Source organism: Mus pahari, chromosome 6, assembly GCF_900095145.1.
Source record: "Mus pahari chromosome 6, PAHARI_EIJ_v1.1, whole genome shotgun sequence".
In the NCBI taxonomy this organism is placed as follows: Eukaryota; Metazoa; Chordata; class Mammalia; order Rodentia; family Muridae; genus Mus; species Mus pahari.
Genome location: NC_034595.1, coordinates 83,638,564 through 83,658,040, shown reverse-complemented (window position 1 = coordinate 83,658,040; position 19,477 = coordinate 83,638,564). Strand labels below are relative to the sequence as shown.

Here is a 19,477-nt window from a genome sequence, read left to right as displayed (position 1 = left end):
GAGGGAGGGAGGGAGGGAGGGAGGGAGCGAGGGAGGGAGGGAGCGAGGGAACAACACACTACTGCAACTGCTATAGCTGCATTTACTTTCCAGCCTAGGCTTCAAGGTAAAAATCCTCTTAACCACCTTAACTTTTAAATTTCCATATATTCATTATGCATGTTGAATTTGTCATCAAGTTTGGTAGCAAGCACCTGCTGAGCTGCTGCTGGCCCCCTTACTCTTCTTTTTAAAAAATATTTATTTTCTATATGTGAGTATATGGTTACTCTCTTCATATGGCCTAGCTTGTTCTAGGACTAGAAAACACGGTGAGAAGATGGGCTAGAAAGACCATTTCCATACCGAGACTGGATGAGAAGCAAGGACTTGAGTGCAGTTCCTAACCAGGAGTCCGTCAGCACCTCGATCTCTGCTCTGAGTCTCTGCAGTGCTTCCTCCCTCTGGGGGCTGAGGAGGCCTTTCAGAAAAGCAGACCCACTGGTTATCTGACAACATGAACTTGGTATAACGGCCAATTTGATCATTAGCTTGATGGGATTTAGGATCACCACGGAAACAAACCTCTGGGTCATGTCAGTAAGGGATCATCGAAATTAGATTGTGGAGGTGAGAAGACCACCCTAAATGCAGATGGCACCATCCCATGGGCTGGGGTCCTGGACTGAATAATAAGGAGAAAGCAAGCTGAGCACCAGTACTCTTCCATCTTTGTTTACCGACTGTGGACTCAGTGTGCCCGGTGCCTCCTGCTCCTGCCACTGTATCCTGACTACAGTGTGGGCTGTGAGCCTGAGAAACCTTTCCCTTCCTTACGCTGCTGCTGTTGGGTGCTGAGCTGGAGCCAGATGGGTAACCAACGCACTTGCTATATGAAGATGCTGGAGACAAGTAACCTATGAATTCACTTGTTATATGAAGAAGCAATGATTCCAAGTACCCGTGTGTGCACGCCCATGTTTTAGAAAACTCTGAGAATGGTGCTACTCAGATGTGACTCCTTGGCAAAATGTTTGCTTTCCTGTGGGCACACCATAACAAGAGCAGTTGAAGGAAACTGTACAAGCTCCTTCTTTATTACCAGTGGGTGTTATCTACAGACTGATGGAACACACTTGAATAGCCCTACTCTACAACACAACACCAAGAACTCTACAGGGTTCTAGACTGTTAGAACAGTTTTTATCTCTAAAGACAAAGAACAAAGAACAAGGGAAGTTTCTTAGGATTCCACAGATAGTGGGAATACCCGCCAGCCTGGGTTGGGGATCCTTTCCCAGAAGCTGCCATTCCCCAGTGACAGCAGGAACATTTCAGCCAGGATTCCAGAGGGAAGGACCAACCCCTGTACTAGAATCACTTTTGAAGCAACTCCAGTGATAGCAGACTCACACACTGCTCTAGGAGTCTAATTGATTCTGCATAAAACATAACAGGTCTCATGTGGCAGCCCACCGTTAGATACTCTGAGGTAGTATATTCAAAGAGCAAGTGTGACCCAGAATTTTCTGTAGCAAAGGCTAAGTAAGTCCTACATTCTACTCACACTAAGAAACTTACAGGGAAGTATACCTTGGAAAGGGCACTGACCAAAAGGCAGGGAGTGTGGCCATCTTATTAACTCGATATGTGATTGTGTGTGCTGTTCCTGCCCACATGATGGATGTGAATTTCTCAACTGCTAAATGAGGTATTTAAAGAAGACTTCTAAGGTCTCTCCCATTTTGAACAATTCATGAATTTTAGGTATACTAACACCTACAATACTTCTGGACAGATTATCTCCCATGGACATTGTCACTATAATCCCAGGCCTCCGTCCCATCCAATGTAGCATCTGGGTCGATTTGACTTGCCATGATGGATATAGACAGCTGCTCTTCCAAATACGGCAGTCTATTAAACTAGTACCAACTGTGGTTGTAAGTCAAAATTAGTAACAATACTACACTATGTGATATATATTGAAGTGGGGATGGGGGGGGCATGTCTAGAATCCCAGTACTTGGGAGCAAGTTCAAGCATGGTTCTGGGCTACCTAAGAAGACTGTCTCAATAACCAACCAACCAACCAACCAAATAACACATCTAAACCATAACCCCCAAAGCTAATGTGGTAAAGCTTGTTGCAGGAGAAGGTACTACACATATGAGGTAGGGCCTAGCTGGAAGCAGTAGGCAGTGTGTTTTATTGTGATATTAGGAATCAAGCTGCCCTCTCTTCCTCCCTCTCTCTCTCTCTCTCTCTGTGGGCAACGAGGTGACCATCTTCTCCCTGCCATGATGTTTTGGTTTACCACAAGTCCAAGACAACAGGGCCAATGATCACATGATAAATAAGTCTTTCCTCCTGTTAAACTCATCGTTTTAGGTATCTTATCATAGTGATAAAGTTGACTAATATAGCACATTTTCTTTAAAAATGGTACTTGTCTAAAGTTGTCCACAGTGATGTTAAAAAGAATTAGGAATGTAGAGCGTATACCAAAATAACCATTCTAATGGCATCAATGGTGCAGAGCCTCAACTATTACCTCCACTTTTTTTAATTTTTAAATTTATTTCTATTTTATTTTGCTTGCATGTATGTATGTATACAGTATGCATGTCTGATGTTCACAGAGCTCAGAAAGCATCAGACACATTCAAATTGGTATTACAGATGGTTGAAAACTACTGTGTGGGTGCTAAGAACTTAACCTAAGTCCTCTGAGCAGCCAACAATTTAAATGCTGAGCCATTTTCTAGCCCTTCATGCCCTATTCTAACTGCCACCAACAGAACAGAGCCTTGCCCAAAGTCTTCCATTCTAAAGGCCATGGGTGGTGCAAATTTTCAAAGGGTTTCAGTCAAGTCTCTACCTTTTTAAAATGCAGAATTGACATGGCATAAATTCCTAGAAAGTTGCAAGGCAGACTAGGGCACTCTGGGAAAGGAACGCAGGGAAGCATCAAGGGTCAGGTTCAGAACAGCTGTCCACACTTACCACCCACATTGCTTTTATGCTTGTCGTAGATTTCCCTCACTTTCCGGTAGCGAAAGGCCAGTTTCCTCATCCAGTCCACACCTCCCTGAACACCCACAGATGAACCATGGCTACCACTGCCTCCTGAACCACTGAAACCATCTGTGGAGAAACTGTAGTTGCTGAAAGAAAAGAGGATAATGAAAATTAAGCTCAATACCCACAGGACTGGAGTGTGTCACCTGAGATTCTGTGGCCTGTTCTTGGTATCTGATAAATAGAGCTAATGCTTAAATAATCTTCACTAGTATTTGTTATTTTTCCTTTTCTTTTTTTTTTAGAAAACACTTCACATAGACCAGGCTAGTTTCAGCTTCACTATGTAGCTGAGGCTGGACTTGCACCTTTAATCCACCTGTCTCCACCCCTAAGTGGAGTATGTATGTCCAGCCTCTCCTTACCTTCTCAGGATGAACTGGTGGTGACCACTAAGGAAAGGGGGAAATAACATAAGCACTAGTACCCTATAGAGGCTCACTTGGGATGACAGAATGCTTCTATACAATGAAAAAAAAAAAAAGCAGACTACCCAATTAATACAACTATATAAGTATGATTATAGCTAAAAGAAGACATCTAGACATGGCCATGGTAGCCATGCACACACCTATAATTCCAGCATTTTGGAAACTGAAGCTAGAGGATCCTAAGTATAAGGTCAAATGGGCTACATAACAAGTTTCAGGATACCTTGAGATAGACTCTTTTTCTTTTCTTAAAGACTTATTTATTTTATTTATATGAGTACACTGTCTTCAGACACACCAGAAGAGGGCATCAGATCCCATTATAGACCGTTGTGAGCCACTTAGTGTTCCTAACCACTGAACCATCTCTCCAGCCCTAGACTCTTTTTCAAAAGAACCAAACATGTCAAAATAAGGTTCAATACATTAAGTGTAAGATTCTATGCTAAATAAAGAGGCCAAGAAGCTGGATGGTGGCAGCACATGCTTTTAATCCCATCACTCAAGAAGCGTAGGCAGGTGGATCTCCTGAGTTGGGGGCAAGTCTGGTCTACAGAGCATTCTAGGACTAAGGACTGAGTTTTAGGAAGTTATCCAGAGAAACTTTGTCTCAGAAAGAAAACAAAACATAACAACCCAAACAAACAAGAAAAGCTGCCAAGACATAAAATAAGAAATCTAGTCAGTCACATATATAAGAGAAAACAAACATATATAAGCTGAGAGGCCCTCAGATGCTTTCCTAACAAGGCAGAGAGTCTTGACCATGAAAGGCGTAACACATATGGAGGAGCTGCTGCTCTGCAGGCAGGGGTTCCTTCTTGGTTCTAACAAGGACGGTGTTCAGCTCTGTTATATATTTAAGAAATTATACATGTTTTTCATCCTAGCACTCAGAGCTGAGTTTGAGGTCAGCCTGGTCTACATAATAAGTTCTAGGAAAATCAGGGCTACACAAAGAAACCTCGTCTCTAAAAACAAACAAACAAATAAACAAACATCTATCGATGAAATGCTTAATTCTATGAACTCACAGGGAGAAATATTTACCTATGAGGTTACCTATAAAACATTAACATTAACATGAAATGATAGTACATTTTTCCCCCAAAGTCTTTAAATGTTTGGGTACTTTTAAAAAAAAATTGATTGACTGACTGATTGATTGTATATGGGTGCTCTATCTGCATGTACATCTACATGCTAGAAGAAGGCATCAGATCTTATTACAGATGGTTTTGAGCCATCATGTGGTTGCTGGGAATTGAACTCAGGACCTCTGGAAGAGCAGCCACTGCTCTTAACCGCTGAGGCATCTCGCCAGCACCTATGTGTGATACTTTTTAGTTAAGGCCACTGAAATGGCTCAGTGAGTAAATGTGCTTTGCCACACAAGACTAGTGACTGGAGTTCAATTCCTGGATACCAAGTAAAGGTAGAGGGAAAGAACTGACTTCACGTTCTCTGACCTCCATGCATACACATGTGCACAAGTGAACACCCACCCACCCACACACCTATATATTTTTTTAAAGATCATCAGGTCAGGAGAAACAGTAGCCAACCGAGGAATGAGGAGACCAAGCTGACAATGAGACTGCCCTGGTGTAGTCTTCACTGAAATACAACCGTCAAGACAACAACAGTTCATAGGGATATTCCTGACACCATCAAACCTTCACTGGGTAAAATTCCTGATGTTTGTGTGCAACTAGAAGGACCCAGCCTAGCAGCGTGCTTTCTCCCAGCAGCAAATCTACATAAAGGGAAGCCGCAGCAGAGTCCCCCTTCACTCTGAGATGCTGCTCCATCTCCCAGTACAGTTGTCACCTGGTAACTCTTGAGGCTTGGTCAAATGCTACACCACTGAGGTCTCTCTAACTGTGCCATCTGCTCCCTTTACAGATCAGCACCACGTCACTTCCTCCTTTCCTTCTCATCAGTTTTCTATCACTGCGCCACTATACTCTATGTCACGGTTAGTTACACTGTTTCAGGCTCTTCTAGCAGTACACTGTGAGCACTGTAATCTTTCTTTCTCTGAATGCAGTGTTCTGCACATCCCGAGTGTACTGATGTTCAAGGATCATTGTGTTTACCACACCTCAAATCCTGGCCATTGTCATCAGAAGCCACATCTTCCACATGCACCTGGTCACACTCCTGTTAAAAAGACAAAATGCACATTTTTATTCGAGGGAGCAGAGATGCCCTGACTACCATGACAATGTATAAAAAGACCTACCTGTTCTGGAATTTGTTCTGGGTAACAGGCTGGTCTTGAACTCAGAGATCTGCCTGCCTCTGCCTCTCAAGAGCTGGGATTAAAGGCATGTGTCACCACAGCCCAACTTGTTTACAATTAATTTTTGACTTGTTTACAATTAATTTGGGAAATTAATTGGGAAAACAATGTTAGGAAAGTATGATATCAAAATTAGGAATAGGGGTCTGGAGAGATAACTCAGTAGTTAAGAGCAGTGGCTGCTCTTTTAGAGGTCCTGAGTTCAATTCCCAGCAACCTCATGGTATGTTACAACCATCTGTAATGAGACCTGATGTTCTCTTCTAGCATGCAGGCATGCATGCGGAGAGAGCATATTAAGTACACACATCTTAGTTAAAAACCAAACCAAACCAAACCAAACCAAAACAACAACAAAAAATAAAACAAAAAACAAACAAAACCCCAAACAAAACAAAACAAAACAAAACAAAACACCTGATCAGAACAGTCAGAAGCAAAATGCATACCTAAATTTTAAGCATAAAGCACTGGTCATTGAAGTCAATGCTTGCATCTAGATCATTTTCTTTGGTTCTTTTTTTTTTTCTTTTTCGAGACAGGGTTTCTCTGTGTAGCCCTGGCTGGCCTGGAACTCACTCTGTAGACCAGGCTGGCCTCGAACTCAGAAATCCGCCTGCCTCTGCCTCCCAAGTGCTGGGATTAAAGGCGTGCGCCACCACGCCCGGCCTAGATCATTTTCTAAGTGTAACAATACTGTGAGTGGAAGAGAGAGGAGCCCAGATGCACCAACTGCCTAGCTGGCTGCTGTCTTCCCTGCCACCACGAGGGCACTGACACCAGAATCCTCTGGGAAGGTCTGTAATATCCATATTCTTGGGTCTACATCAGACCTACTCGAACTTCTGGAATTGAAGTACTAGGCTCTCCAATTTTAAGACACTCCCCAGGGGACTCTTAGGCCCCTAAAGTTGAGAACTACTGACCTGGGGTCAGGAACACATTCAGGTCAAATTCTTCCAAAACTTTCAGTCCTGAATTCGGACTACGTCTAGAAAATCATTACAAATACAATTTGGGAATAATTATTGACACACAGTAGGCTCTCAATGTTTACTGATTAAAAACTATGCTGTTTGACATTGTCAACAAGTGTAGTTGAGGGAAGACTAAAGCTTTGTACAGCTGGAGTTTACCACAGTCATCTGGTTTGCTGAAGAACTGTGCTTAAACACAAGTGGCCTTACTTTGTGTTTGTAAATGTTCTCTTACTTTACTTTTTAATTGCTGCTTTAAAAAACCCATTGATGCAGCACACAGTACAGAGTGTAAAGATATCAAGTGGTGACCCTGCTCCCTCTCAGCCTCTGTCCTGTTTCCCAGCAGCCCTCTCTCTATCACTAGTTTCTTCAACAGGATGCCTGCTCAAGCCTAGGTTGGGAACATGTTGCACCCAGCCGGAGACTCCCATTTTGAACTTCTCACAGCCCCAGTCCTATGATCTATTATACCATGTTTACCCCAAAGGGAACCTCAAAAGGCAGAGTGCCTCACCTGTACTTTTGGTGTGTTCTATTTCATAAGAGCTGAGTACATAAGCCTCACTTACACGTGGATGATACACTTGCACAGAAATACAATCAGAGTCAGGAGTGCTACTGTGTGCCTGTAATATCAGCACTTAGGTAGCTGAGGCAGGAGTTTAAAGCCATCCTGGGTAATGTACACTAAGGCCTTGTCTCAAAAAACGTCTCCAATCCAAAACCAACCAACCAACCAAAAACCCAAAACAGAACAAAAAATACTTAAGTTTCTACAAGAAAATACAGAAGAATATCTTGCCATTTGAACATAGGCAAATAAACTTGAAATAGGAGTCAGAGCATTTTAATATAGAAGAAAAATATAATAGATTCATATAGATCAGGGTTATCTGTGTCATGTAAGGACCTTTGACAAATTACACTGAAAAGAAAAAATAGTCAATGAAAGTGGAGAAAACCCATTTGATAGCAGTTAGATTAGTCATCGATCAATTAAGAGACCATGCGGGTAAATTAGCCAGCTAACTAACTAACTAACTAACTAACTAACTACACACACACACACACACACACACACACACACACACACGCACACGTGCGCATGCTGGGCACAGGGACTGAAAGACAGCTTAATGGTCAAGTGCACTGGCTTCTCTTCCAGAGGAGCTGGTTTGTTTCCCAGCACCCACAGGGCATTGGTAACTCAAGTACCAAGGGGATCTAATGGCCTCTTTTTGGCCCTCTATGGGTACTGCACCTATGTGAGCTTGGAAAAACATGAACAGAAAACACCCCCACACACTTAAAAGCAGCAGCAGGACATGACAGCACACACTTCTGATCCCAGAACTGAGGAGGCAGAGGCAGGTGATCTCTCTGAGTTTGAACTGATCTACATAGTTTGAGGCCAGCTACGGCTACACAGTGAGACTGTCTCAAAACAAAAACAATTAACACTACAAATAATAAAACCCTTTATATATTATTTAATAACATATTGGATTACTGACTTTTTTGGGGGGGGGAGAGGGCGTTTCGAGACAGGGTTTCTCGGTATAGCTCTGGTTGTCCTGGAACTCACTCTGTAGACCAGGCTGGCCTTGAACTCTGAAATCTGCGCTTGCCTTTGCCTCTCAAGTGCTGGGATTAAAGGCGTGCGCCACCACACCTGGCTGGATTACTGACTTTTATATTAGTGTTCCTGTACTTTACTTACAAATAAACTAACCAAAACAAAAATCAATTTTTATCTTATTTTTTGGAAACAGGTCTTCCTACAGTCTCTTTAGGCAGGGGATTATAGATGTGTGTCAGCAGACCTGGCTGCTGTCAGAGGAGCCATTCTGAGAAACCCACATACTTTTTTTCTTACTGCCACTCTTTGTATTACCTCCAAGCTGGGCTAGCTTAGCTGGCACAGTGGTTGCCTAACACACACCAATGGTCTTTACTCCCCAGTTCTGTGTAAACGCTGGCATGGTGGCACACTGCTAACTCTAGCACTCAGGGAACAGAGGCAAGAGTGAGTCCAAGACCCTTCTAGGCTCCATGAGACCTTGTCTCAAAACAAAATGAAACAAAACGTCCCACCTCCAACTCTGCTTTAAAAAAAAATGAACTAAGTCTAAGCAAGAACTCCCAAGATGTGGAGACTGAACTGTGGCACTGTTCTTCCTGGAGCTAGAAGCCTATGGAGATCTTGTCAACAGAACCCTTCCCCCGTTACCCCTGTTTTACCCAATCTCTTATCAGGCACTAGCAAACACCTTATAGAATAAAATACTTCACAGGGTAAAAAAAAAAAAAAACAACTTAAAATACTTACCTCTAAGTCATTGAAAAATAGATGTGTATCAGCCACTTCAAAAATCATTTCTTCCATGGTTAAACCTGAGCCAATTACTACTGTTGGGTCCTGGAATTAAGAAAAAAAAGAAAAGAAAAGAAAAGAGGAGAGGAGAGGAGAGGAGAGGAGAGGAGGTAAGAACAGGTGCTTGATGCAGCTCACAGCACCGGTTCTAATGTTCAGATGTTTAAAAACTACTTTGAGCCTAGTCCAACACAACAGGACTTCAAATCTTACCGAGGCAATTCCACTCACATTTATAAGAACGTGGGCTTATAAAATACAGAGGTTATGGGTAGTTATTAATAAAAAAGTCAAAGCCAAGGAATGGTGGCACATGCCTTTAATTCAAGCACTCAGGAGACAAAGGTAGGTGGATCTGAGTTTTGAGGCTAGCCTGGTCTACACAGCCAGTACTATACAGAAATCCTGTCTTGAAAAAACAAAACAAAAAAAAACCCTTGCTGATGTAATACGCACAGTCCCTTTCCTGCTTCTGTGATTCAAGGAAAACAAGACACTCAACAGTCCAATCAGCCAGGAAGGAAAGAAGGCCAGAGTCTAAGTATGTGCAGGGCAACCAATGCAGGCTGCTTTAAAGGAAGCATCAGGCTTAGGGATATAGTTTTGAGCGGAAGTATTTAGCTGTTTTAGGAATGTAGTTTTGGAGCTTCTGTCAGCTGCTCAGCACTCACTCACAAAAGTCTTTTCTGACAATCCTAGAAAACCACGAATAGCAAGACAGCAAACAGTTATTGTTATAATTTATTTATAGAAAAAAAAAATGATCCTGGAGATTATCTGTGGCAAAGCACAGTTCTGCAGTCAGGAGGCTGAGGCAGGAGTTCAAGAACAGTGAGATCCTGTCTCAAGACAAAGAAATACAGAGTACTATTAACAACTCATTCTGCTAAAAGTACATTTACACTGAAGAGTAAACACATTGAATTTTGTCTGGCACAATTGGATATTTAAAAAGCACATCTATTTTAGATCTGGGGCAGTGGCTCACACCTGTAAACCCAGCATTTGGGAAGTTTAGAGGCAGGAGGATAACAGATTTAGAGGCCAGCCTGTGCTATAGAGTAAGATCGCACCTCAAAACAAAATACAACATAACAGAAGTCATGTGATGACCTATTTTTAGAAATAGTACCTATAAGATTAATTTACTTATCCCTAACTCATTTTTGGCTAAATGAAATTCTTAGAAATATTTTTAGTAATTTAAGGCTTAAGACAGTTATTTGGAATATATAATCCTGAGAGTTCATTCAATTTTGAGTTTTTCTACACTTTAATGCTTATGAAGTACATTAGAAAGTACACTTATTTGGTGTGTGTGTGTGTGTGTGTGTCTGTGCTCGTGCACGTACACACATCCTATCAGAGGACAACTTGAGAGGAGTTGCTCATCACATCCACTGTGGGTACTGAGGACCGAACCCAGGTCATTAGGCTTGGCAGCAAGCACTTTTTCCTGGTAAGTTATCTCATCAACCTGAAAACGAATTCTTGAATAACTTTAGAGTCAGTACTGCTTCTACATCAGTTGTCTCGTGTTACCATCAAAGGTACCTAGGTATGTAGCCTGCCAGACATAAGCCACGTAGTTAAGTTTTATACATGAGAAATTCCAGGCCAACAGGATAGGACTAGGAACATAGCTCAGTGGTACAATGCTTGCCTAGCATGTGTGAGGTCCTGGGTTTGATCCCAAAACTTTTTTTGGTTTTGTTTCAAATGTTTATGGATATGGGTGTTTTTCTTACATGTTTTGTCCTTGTATCAGATGCATACAATGTAAGGAGAGGCCACAAAAGAGTGTTGGATTCCCTGGAATTGGAGTTGTAGATGGTTGTAAGCTGCCATGTAGGCACTGGGAACCAAACTAAAGTCTTTTGTAAGAGCTGTAAGTGTTCTGTATTACATGCCATCTCTTGAGCTCTAATCCCTAATACTGTCAACTATATATATGCAAAAAGTCAATAGAGCAAGAGAGGCAGCAGAGAAAATGGACTTTCAGGGGAGGGACAGTTACAACAGAAGACTCCAGTTACCTTTCCATACTTCTGAGCATAGGATCCAGTAAGAAGGGAATGAAATATGATGATGGTTTCATCCAAGTCCCAGAGAAATACCCGCTGAGGGGGGAAGACAAAAAAATGAGTTATCTGTCAATCACAGTGGAATGAGAAACCAAAACCAAGAAAAACTAAACAAACAAACAAAAATCTACAAATATGTGAAAATGCAATAACACAATTTTAGAGACTCAAAATTAAAAACATTAAACATTAAAACATTAAAGGAGGAATGGCATGGGGGCATGACTTTATTCTAGCAGTTGGGAAGCAGAGGCAAGGGGTCTCCCCAAGTTTGAAGCCATGTAAATTTAGAGAATTCCAGGCCAGACAGGGCTATCCAGTAAGACCCTGTCTCAACAAAAACCAGGGAAAAAAGAAAAAAAAAAGAAAGTCAGAAAGCAAGCAAGCGAACAAGCAGGCAGCTGGCCGGGGTGTATGCCTGCAACCCCCAAACTGAGGAAACAGAGACAGGGATCACTAACTGCTGAGGCCAGCCTCAGCTGCACAGCAAGAGCCCATCGTAAGAAAAGAGGGAAATAGAAGCTTCAAGCCTCAGGACAGAGCTCACATTCTACAGCCCTAAGGCTCTGGGTTAAAGCCCCAGTTCAAGAAGACGAAAAATCTCAAATCATAGCCATATTATACATCTGAGGACTGTTACACATGGCGGGCAAACTCAAGCTACGGCTAGGGAAAGGGAAGAAGACATAAAGTAGGAAGAGCCAAGAGAACAGAATAGAGAAAAGACAAGGAAAGCAACAGTGGGTTCTTTGAAAATCTCAACAGAACTGACATTTACCAAGGTGGACGAAGCAAAGACAGGGACTCAAATGAGTAAGACCATCAATGTAGGTGGGGACAGAGCCGCCAACATCACAGGTGTAATGGACCCTGCCGGGGACTCCTCAACAGTTGTATGCCAACAAAATGGAAAACCAGGTGGAATAGTCTAATCTTAAGAAACACATAACACAACCTAAATTGTCTAGAGAAAAAGCAGAAAATGTGGTAAAACCTGCCACCAGTAAGGAGGTGGATCCAGTAATTTAAAACGTCCCTAAGAGAAAAGCCTGAGATCCAGTTCTGTCACTGGTGAATTAGAGCAGACATTTAAGAATTAACGTTACTCTTCCTAAATGTTTCCAAAAGCACACTAAAAAGGAACACTTTCTAACTCATGCAGGGAAGCCAGCATCTCTAAGAGCAGACCATGGAGCAGACAAGACTAGGGCGGCACGGAAGACGACAGCCCTCAGGAAAAACAGCGCACACATCTCAACCAAGCCAAAGTCCCCAACACAGAAAAATAACTGCATATCATAACTGAGTTTAATCAGTGCTTGGAATTTTAGAATGGTTCTCTCCATAGACAAAATTAATCAGGGATTATATAATAATATATAATACTTAAGAATTAATTTTAAGAGAGGGAAAACACATGCCAACCTCAACAGATAAAGAAAATGCACTGTGTGTGTGTTAGGAGTAGAAGATAATGTGTTCAATACATTACTAAAAAAAAAATATTCTGATGTTTTAATGTAATGAGTGATCTGAAAACAAAAAATATAAGAATCAATCCCATCAAAAGTTAACGCTCAGGAGGCTGGAGAGATGGCTCAGCCCTTAAGAGCACTGGTTGATTTTCCAATGGTCCCAAGTTTAATTCCCTTCACCTACATAGCAACTTACAGCCATCTGTATCTGTAGTCTCAAGGGTCTCATACCTCCTTCTGATGTGCAGACACATGCAGACAAAATACAATATACATAACAAAGTAACGCTCGGGAGCAAATTTAACCAATGAAACAAAAGATTTGCACAATATAGGGAAAACCCTAACATACTGCTGAAGATGGAAAAACAGATGTAATATCCACAGATTGAAAGACAATGTTACTAAAATGGCAAGGCCAAAGCACATGTGACCAAATCTCCAGTGTTATCTAACATTTTTTTCTTTAGACTCGTTTATTTTTATCTTAAGTGTGTGGCTGTTTTGCCCACATGTGTGTGTCTGTGCACCATGTGCATGCTTGGTGAAATCATCTCTGAAATCAGAAGATGGGGTTGGATCTTCTAGGAGTAGAGTGATGGACAGTTGTGAGCCACCAGGTGGGTGCTGAAAACCAAAACTTGGTTCTCTGCAAGAGCAGTAAGTACCCTTAACCCGCCTCTCCAGTCCCACCATAGTGCTTGTTAAACTTGTTAAAACAGTGTTTTACATAACACTGGATTTAATTATTACCAATTTTAAATAAATGTTAAAAAAGGAAGAAGAATAAAAAACTGTTCAAAAAATTCATAGGGAATCTGAAGAGATTTCCAAATACCAAAACAACCTCAAGAGAGGACAAAGTTAGAGGAGTCAGGCGATTCAACTTAGGACTCAGTGTCATGGAAAGATGTTCACTGTCATTAGTCATTAGGAAATGCAGTGAACAACTACAGTGAGATGTCACCTTACACACAATAGGGTAGCTTTCATTTTTAAAAGGTGTGGGGCCAGGCATAGCTCTGTGAGTTCCAGGCCTGCCTAATTTACAGAGCCAAGTTCTAGCAGCCAGAGGTATAGAGAGCACCTTTCTCCTCCTCACCACCACCACCACCACCACCACCACCACCACCACCAAAAATACAATTTAAAAAGGGGAGAGGAGAAATAAGCATCAATGAGAATGTGGTCAAAGGTAGCAATGTAAGAGTGTAAAGTGTAGAAGTCTGGTGGCTCCTTATAAAGCGGAACACACGAAGATCTAGCAATCCCATTATTTACAATGGCCTAGAAGTGAAAGCGTTCTGTAACATACACAAATTCAGCAAGATGCAGTACGTATGTACATATATAGTGAAGTACCATTCAGCCATTGAAAGAAATGAAATTAGGATCAAATGCTGCAACACAGATAAAAGAGCATAATAGTGACTGAAATAAGCCTGGTAAGAGTACACATTAAATATAGCCAGACCAGGCAAGTTCACAGTAGCAGAAAGCAGAGTTGTAGTTGCCATGAGCTAGCAAAGAGTATGGGGATTTACTGTTTAATAGGGAGACAGTCTGTGTAGGATCAAGAAAAGGTTCTTAACAAAGGGCAGAGTGGCTCACAGCTGTCATCTCAGCACTTAGGAGTGTGAGGCATGATTGCCCAGGAGTCCAAGGCAAGAGTGAGACTGTCTTAAAAAGAAAACCAAACATAAAACCACAAAAATGTTCCAGAAATACATAGTGCTAATAGATCTAACAACACTGAATAATGCTCTTAAAATGGTAAAGTTGGGGCTAGAGACACAGCTGAGCACTTAAGAGCACTCTCTGCTCACCAGAGGTTGGACTCCTAGCACCCAGCGACCTTAATTAGGCTCACAGGTCTCTAACTCCAGTCTCAGGGGATTGAACACCCTCTTCTGGCCTCTGGACACCAGGTATGCACACGGTACACAGACATACATGCAAACAAAACACCCACACATTAAAAAATACCCATCCATACTCATAAACATTTTCAAATCTTAACAAAACAGTACAATCCTTTTTAAAAAGGTTTTTAGGTTGGAGTCTCAGGCAATTATGAAGCCAAAAATAACCCTTGGACCCCTGATCTTCCTGCAGTTTGAAGTCATAGGACGCCAGGTGTGTAGTATGTCCAGCAAAAATAGCAAAGTTTTATGTCATGTGCACTGTGGTACAAATGCTAAAAATGAGAATTGTCAGTTTTCCTAAGAATGATATTAAAACTTTAGTTTCCTTATTTCTTGTTACATTTGCTCCCCAGAAAGGAAGAAGACAGATTCTATGTACAGCTTCAACTATCTGTGTCTAAGAGCATTATTTAATTATATCTTTTTTCTTTATTAAGTATCATCAAAGAAAAATTAAGGTCAGAAAAGTAATGTGATGTAAAATTCTATCATTCTTTACTTTTTCTATTCTTTCCAACCGTGACTGCAGTCTATGGCCGCACTACATCCCGCAGTGCTCACAGCACTGTGGTGTGCTGGCACGCTTGTCAGGCAGTCAGCCAACTGTGTGTCCCACAGATGTACTCACACTATCCCCACACTTTCGATTTCTTTTTTTTTTTCCCCGTTTTTCAAGACAGGGTTTCTCTGTATAGTCCTGGCTGTCCTGGAACTCACTTTGTAGACCAGGCTGGCCTCGAACTCAGAAATCCTCCCTTCTCTGCCTCCCGAGTCCTGGGATTAAAGGCGTGCGCCACCACGCCTGGCCTACACTTTCGATTTCTAAATGGAAACACTATGACGTCATTCAGAGAGAACAATTTGTTCCTTCTGTTAAAGTTACCTGAATCAAAAAAGGTGAAATGGTTGGAAGGGATATATAAGCTAAGTTGTGCGCATGGAGGGATTTTCTTGTACCTGGATTCTTTTCCTCTTGGCCAATTAAATGCCCTCACAGGAATACAAGCAGACACAACATACAACAACATTATCTCTGAAAATCCCAGACAGAGGTGAGAAAAACAGAGTAGGTTAACTCAAGTGAGTTTCTTCACGTACTTCTAATTCACTGTCCTGGGAAGAGCTGGCATCAGCTTTCCTCTTGCCTCGGTTCTTGACAGTCATGTTTTTCCTGGCCGGATCATCAGCATCTTTATTTGGTGTAGTCTGGGACAAAGGTGGGCTTGCAGAAGAGTCTGTTCAAAGGAAAAACAAGATGTACACTGTCAGTAGTCTCAGGCTGTGAGAACCACAACAGAGATAGGGGTCTGCAAGAGGAGTAATAAAAGGGGGGAGGGTATAAGGGACTTTTGGGATAGCATTTAAATTGTAAATGAAGAAAATATCTAATAAAAAATTGTTAAAAATTAATAAAAAAATGGGGGAAAAAAAAAAAAACAGAGTCGTTATTTTAAAAATAAAGGAACCTGGAAGAAAAAGGAGTCCCTTACACCACAATCTGACCAGGATTCCGCAGTGTCATCTTCTGCCTACAGACAACATGTGCCTTCCTAAAGACATCCAAAGGACAGTCTAAACAACAAATTATACCTATTTATGGCCAGAATGTTTGTGACCCCCAGTTTAATTATACTAGCACCCCGCTCTCATCCCTAAATGTACCTTATGAAAAGCACCTCATAATTTTATTTATGAAGTAATGTTCCTGAAATGAAGCAAATGTTCCTGACTGAGAGATAGCTCTGTGGATAAGAGCACTTGCTGCTTTTGAAGAGATAAATATGGGTTTAAGTGGAGCCACCTCTAACTCCAGTTTCAGGGTCCAAAGCCCTCTCGTGATCTCTGAGGGAAGCAGACAAACAGTGGTATACATACATATATATACATACATATATGCACACAAAACACATGCAGATATAAGTACATCTAAAAACATGCAAAGGAGAAATACATCAGATTTATAGTCTTTTAACAAACTATTATTATTGTTATTTTACATGAATGAGTATTCTGCATGCAGTGACACAGGAGGTTAGAAGAGGATGTCAGGTCTCCTGGAACTACTGGAGTTCCAGACAGTTGTGAACTTCCCTGTGGATGCCTGGAAGTGAATCCAGGTCCTCTAGAAGAACACTCTGGGCCTTTTTTTTTTTTTTTTTTCCCCCCCCGGTTTTTTGAGAAAGGGTTTCTCTGTGTAGCCCTGGCTGTTCTGGAACTCACTTTGTAGACCAGGCTGGCCTTGAACTCAGAAATCCACCTGCCTCTGCCTCCCAAGTGCTGGGATTAAAGGCGTACACCACCACTGCCCAGCCAGTCTGTGCTCTTAACTGTATAGTCATCTTTCTAGTCCAAAGCTGAAGAACTAATCTCTAATCTAACTTTTTTTTTGAGACATAGCCCAGGCTGGCCAAGAATTCACAAATATCTACCTGCCTTAGCCTCCCAAGTGTCAAAGGTGTTCACTACCATATTCAGATTTTTTACTTAGTATTTAAACTTTACTTAAAATTTAAGCTGTTTATTCTTTAAACTTTGTTGTAAATTACATTCTTCTGAACAATGTAACTTAGACACAAAATCATACCTGTAGCCACTGTAAAGCTCTCTAAGTGCAATCCCTCTTGAGAAGCCCCAGCTGCTGAGGGCCGTATCATCTTGACCAAGAGTTCTAACTCCCACACTTGTACTTGGAAAGCATGTACTCTCCCTGATATTATTAACTCACTAACTTTGTTTCGCTCTGGCTCATCCTGAAACTCTGTGGTATAATCAAGGACTAGGCTTTCTTAAGCGGAAGGGAACTCCTTGGGCTGCTGGTGACAGTGCAGGCAGGGCCAGGTCTTCCAGTACCACTCACAAGCAGTCTCTGGTCTCCCGAGTCAAATGTTAGGATTGCTGGGAAAAGATTGTAGCTGTACTTAGAACCTTAAAGAAGTTTAAGACACAGAAAGAGCGCCTGCTCTGAGTTCCTAGTGGGGTTTAAAGTCACACCTATATTAAAACTGGAGCCCTGCAACCAACCTTCAACAAATAAGCTCTTGGTCTGAATATATGGGACAGCAGAGTGCACTAGAAACATATCTCGCTGTTGGCACTTTTCTGCTCTAAGCATGTACAAATATTCACACATAGTTTCTTACCACAGTCTGTTTACATAGTTTAAACTTAGAAAGGAAAACCAACAGCATGGTGAAACTAACTCATCCCAGAACAAAACCCTTTACCGTCCCTTAGAAACACTGTTGGATGAAGTCGGGTCCTCTGTACTTACCAGAAGGAAGCCTCTGTGTGGCTGGTGTAGGCACCATAGCACTAGGCTTCTCCGTCTGGTATGTTGTAGCTGCTAATGCTGTGTTCTCAGCATCACTGTTAGTCTGACCTGTGACTCCAAAGCTGGAACTGGGGTAGCAGGCCTGGTACTGATTCTGTCCAAGAATAGTATAGGTGGGATAATCCTGTGGGCCAAAGGGAGGAAAACAAGACTATTACAAGAGGTCAAAATTATTTTCATAAAACATCTTATTTTCCAGCCGGGTGTGGTGGCGCACGCCTTTAATCCCAGCATTGGGAGGCAGAGGCAGGCAGATTTCTGAGTTCGAGGCCAGCCTGGTCTACAGAGTGAGTTCCAGGACAGCCAGGGCTACACAGAGAAAGCCTGTCTCGAAAAACCAAAAAAAAAAAAAAAAAAAAAAAAAAAATCTTATTTTCCACCTACCTAACATTCCCAAGTAATCAATGATTTTCAAAGTGCAGAAACCTGAGTACAGATGCATCATCTAAGTGGACAATATGAATTTGGTTAAACCTGCTTCAGGAGTAAGTTATAATGTGAAAAACTACAGACACTATCCTTTGAAGATCAAAACAAGGGCCATGAAAGGAAGAGAGCCTATACGGGGCTGCACAGCATGCAGCTGGGAACATACCAGAAACACCGGGCCACTGTGAACTCACATGAACTCAGCTCAGGAGTCAGGCAGGAGGATGAATGCAAGTTGAGAGCAGCCTGGTCGGTGGTGCACCCCAGGACAGCCAGGAGTACAGAGTGAGGCCCTGCTTCAAAAAAACCAACCCTCCCACCCAAAACAGAACAGCCCCCTATGAACCCCAAGGTACGTGTGGACTTAAAAACTAAACACAGCACCAATGAAACAGTGAGGCACAGAAGGTCAAGGAGGAGGTCCACGGAGACAATAGCAGTCACAGAGGTTGCTGTAGAGAAAGTCTGCACATGTTAAAAACAAACCAAACCCTAAAACACTGAAGACATGATAGTGATCATTTAAGCACACATGTAACAGTGATCAAAACAAATCACAGCGGGCATGGTGGTGGTGGTGCACACCTTTAATCCTAGAAATTGGGAGGCAGAGGCATGAAAACCTCTCTGACTTCAAAGCCAGCCTGGTCTACAAAGCAAGATCCAGGACTGCCAGGACGACACAATGAAATCCTCTTTCAAAAAACATGGAAAGAAAAACAAACCAAACCATAATAGTAAGGAGGTAGGTGGAGGTAGTATTTACTCATGCCACAATAGTTATCAGTTCCTTCCAAATGAGAGCCAGACATTTGTTAGGCTCTGGGAATATAAAACTGATCAAAAATAGAAAAATAAATCCCGGCCCTTTTTGGAGTGCACACTCTAGTGAGAGCCCTGGGGGAGGCTGGGGTTAACATAATAGATGATGCCTCAGACAGAATCATATTCCTGGGAGGATTAGCAAGGAACAGGAGAAACAGGAGAGCAGCCAGAGTTCTGAGGGCATCCAGCAACAGGGTTCAGCAGTCTACACTATTCCTAGTCATTCCTTAGATGGGCAAGCTGACCATGGAAAGAAG

General features: G+C 42.0%; 1 protein-coding gene across 3 annotated transcripts in view; it reads right to left on the bottom strand.

Annotated features, from left to right (window-relative positions):
* The window catches only part of Eya3 (EYA transcriptional coactivator and phosphatase 3), an 81,655-nt gene that overhangs the window by 10,929 nt on the left and 51,249 nt on the right, over nucleotides 1-19,477 (bottom strand). For all 3 annotated transcript variants that reach the window (XM_029539662.1, XM_021199707.2, XM_029539663.1), the window contains 7 exons: nucleotides 17,907-18,090; nucleotides 15,734-15,870; nucleotides 11,188-11,271; nucleotides 9,107-9,196; nucleotides 5,597-5,655; nucleotides 2,987-3,147; nucleotides 346-460 (listed from right to left, as the gene is read on the bottom strand). In XM_029539662.1, coding sequence (XP_029395522.1) covers nucleotides 346-460; nucleotides 2,987-3,147; nucleotides 5,597-5,655; nucleotides 9,107-9,196; nucleotides 11,188-11,271; nucleotides 15,734-15,870; nucleotides 17,907-18,090 — 830 coding nt within the window. The remainder of the gene's footprint in view (nucleotides 1-345; nucleotides 461-2,986; nucleotides 3,148-5,596; nucleotides 5,656-9,106; nucleotides 9,197-11,187; nucleotides 11,272-15,733; nucleotides 15,871-17,906; nucleotides 18,091-19,477) is intronic.